A 2,871-nucleotide genomic window follows, 5' to 3' on the forward strand; every position below is an offset into this window, starting at 1 on the left:
AGCTCGAGATAAGTTGATGTCTTCCCTAAATAATGTTATTCAACTTAGTAGGACAATTATAAAAAATTCTATTGCCAACATATGCATGTTGCATGACAATATGTTGAATAGGAAGATCTTAGAGGAATGTGAGGGTCCTAGAGAAAGAACACATGCAATTTTTTAACGAAAGGATAGAGAAGTCATTAATATAGACAACGGATTTGTACACGAATATTTAGGGTCTCTTTTTGGAGAATGAGACAATTAATTTCTTAGAAGGAAATATTTTATGTGTATTTATTTATGTTATCGATGTGTTGCAGATCTCATATTTTGTAAGATTTTTGCTGTTGATTCTTATTGTGGATTTCCATCTTCAATAGAAGTCCATTTATTGTCGGCCTTTTCTTTGAAATTTTAGCTAAGTTTTTAGGTCTTGCTAAAAAAAATGACCCTTTTAGGAAACACATCTTTACTTATACTATAAAAAAATAGGTTCGTAATTCATAAGTTAATATATGACATAAAATAAAATAATAGATATACTTATTAAATTAAAAAATATTCACATAATTTTAATACTACTGAAATAATTATGTACTTAATATATGTAACTATTTTTTTATTAGAATTGTAACTAAATTCAACATAAGATACTTATCAAGATACTTATCTAACTTATATCATAAATTTATTTACTATCATTGTGAATTTTTTTAAATAAATATATTCAAAATTCTTACTAATAATATGCTTTAAAACATAAAAATTCTAAAATTTTAAAAATAAAAAATAAAAGATTTATTTTCACTTTACAATAAATAATTTATATAATAAAAATTAATAAATGTTGTTATTATTTAGTTATTAAAATTGTATTGCATTAATACAACTTTCATTTTTCTCTTAAAATTTTGTGTGGCTTACATTGCAATACGCAAGAGATCCTTGAGCACTGTTTTTTACTCTAGTTGTTATCTCTTTTCATTAATACAACTTTCTTTTTTTTAAATTTTGTGTGGTTCAGATATTTGCAGTCGTCACACGTAAACGTCTCACTAACTCTAGTCGTTATATCTATTCATTAATCAGAATCACTGTCATTGCTTCCAAGTTGTATAAATACTCTATTACAATTTTTTAGAGAAATAACCAATCCCACTCCTTCCAGCCGAATCAATATATGAGATACGATTCATGGCATGCCAAGATTCTTAAATTTGTTGGTCACCAATCATGCGGGTCAAAGATTCCATCCCGAATAACAAAGGTAAGATCTCTTTTTGCTCGTATTTGTCTGTGCAACCTGTCCGATCGATTCAATATATGAGATACAATTCATGGAACCCCAAGATTCGTAAATTTGTTGATCACCAATAAAGTTGGTCAATGACTCTATCTCTAATAATAAACGTAAGATCTCTTTTGCTCGTATGTGACAATGGAATTGGACGGTTTTTTGCCCGAGCGATTCTATAAATGAGATACAATTCATGTCATCCAAAAATAAGCCTGCAATCCAGAGAATTGCCGAGCTCTGTCATGCCCCTTCTTCCCTTCTCTTCTTCTCCTGTGTTGCTACTTCTCTTCTTTTTATATCACATGCAGGAAACCTCAGCTTTGCATTCCCTCCCAGCAAGAATTTTAAAATCGAAAATGATGCATACTTTCAAGGAGACAAGCTCATACAACTGACCAAGAATGAAGCAACAGGGAACCTAAACAGTAGCTTAGGCTGGGCGTCTTACAATAAATCGGTTCCGCTTTGGGACAACTCCTCTCAAGCTCAGGCCAACTTCTCTACCCACTTTCAATTCATTATAGGGAAGGGTAATAATATTCAAAGGGGTTTTGGAGACGGACTTGCCTTCTTCATGGCGCCTTTCGACTTGGAACAGCCGTTGGACGCTACAGGAGGAGGTATCGGCCTCTTTAACGCCACAACTTATAAGGGATCATTCTATGAGATGGTTGCTGTCGAATTTGACACTTACCAGAATGGTTTGGATCCAGAAGAGAACCATGTAGGTGTTGACGTCAATGATATTTTCTCCAAAGTAAACGTATCGGTGACAAGCATAGCTGCAAATTCTACTCTTTGTGATGAAAGTCTCAACAATGAAAAGAGATGGGACGCGTGGATATATTATGATGGGTCGGCAAAGAGGCTGCAAGTGTTCCTCCTCTGTAACCCTAATGGTGTTAGAATTTCTAAGCCTCCAACCCCAATCTTAATTTATGATATAGATCTGCGGGACTTTCTTCCAGAAAACATCAAGGTTGGCCTATCGGCTTCAACAGGAGTTTCCTCAAAGACACAACCTGTGAACGCCTGGGATTTCTCTTGTCAGTATTCCTGGGAATTATCAGCTGTTGCAACTCCAACCAGCTCTCCCATTGTAAATACCTCTTCCTCTCGAAATCCCAGAAACAGCGAGAAAAAAAAAGTGCTATTTCTGGGTTATATTGATAGTAGTCATCATCTGCAGTGCTCTCGCCATATGCAGTCTCGTATTCATTGGCTGGTGGCGGTATTTCAGAAAAAGTAAACGCGGTGGTGAGGCAACTGAAGAGAGCGATGTGGAGCTGGACCAATGGTTATCTCAGGGCCCCCGAAAGTTCTCTTATGCGGTACTCTGTACTGCAACAAGAAACTTCAGCTAGAGTGGAAAACTTGGGCAAGGAGGCTGTGGGGGTGTCTACAAGGGCATTCTGCCCGGCACAAAGGAAGTGGTGGCTATCAAGAAAGTATCCCCAGGTTCGAGTCAAGGAAGAAAGGAGTATGTTTCTGAGGTTACAATAATCAGTAGGCTGAGACACCGCAATCTTGTGCAGCTTTTAGGATGGTGCCATCGAAAGGGCGAGTTACTACTGGTCTATGAATACCTT

General features: G+C 36.0%; 1 protein-coding gene across 1 annotated transcript; it reads left to right on the forward strand.

Moving 5' to 3' along the window:
* The first annotated feature begins 1,475 nt into the window (after positions 1–1,475).
* LOC131876183 (2-acetamido-2-deoxy-D-galactose-binding seed lectin 2-like) lies at positions 1,476–2,531 on the forward strand. Its single transcript, XM_059221003.1, has one exon. It carries the CDS (start codon positions 1,476–1,478, stop codon positions 2,529–2,531), a length of 1,056 nt encoding a protein of 351 aa, XP_059076986.1.
* Positions 2,532–2,871: the final 340 nt, after the last annotated feature.

This window comes from Cryptomeria japonica, chromosome 5 (assembly GCF_030272615.1).
Source record: "Cryptomeria japonica chromosome 5, Sugi_1.0, whole genome shotgun sequence".
NCBI classification, from domain to species: Eukaryota; Viridiplantae; Streptophyta; class Pinopsida; order Cupressales; family Cupressaceae; genus Cryptomeria; species Cryptomeria japonica.

Excerpts from the sequence above, each read along its gene's own strand:
- LOC131876183 (XM_059221003.1), top strand. The coding sequence starts at position 1,476 with ATGTCATCCAAAAATAAGCCTGCAATCCAGAGAATTGCCGAGCTCTGT.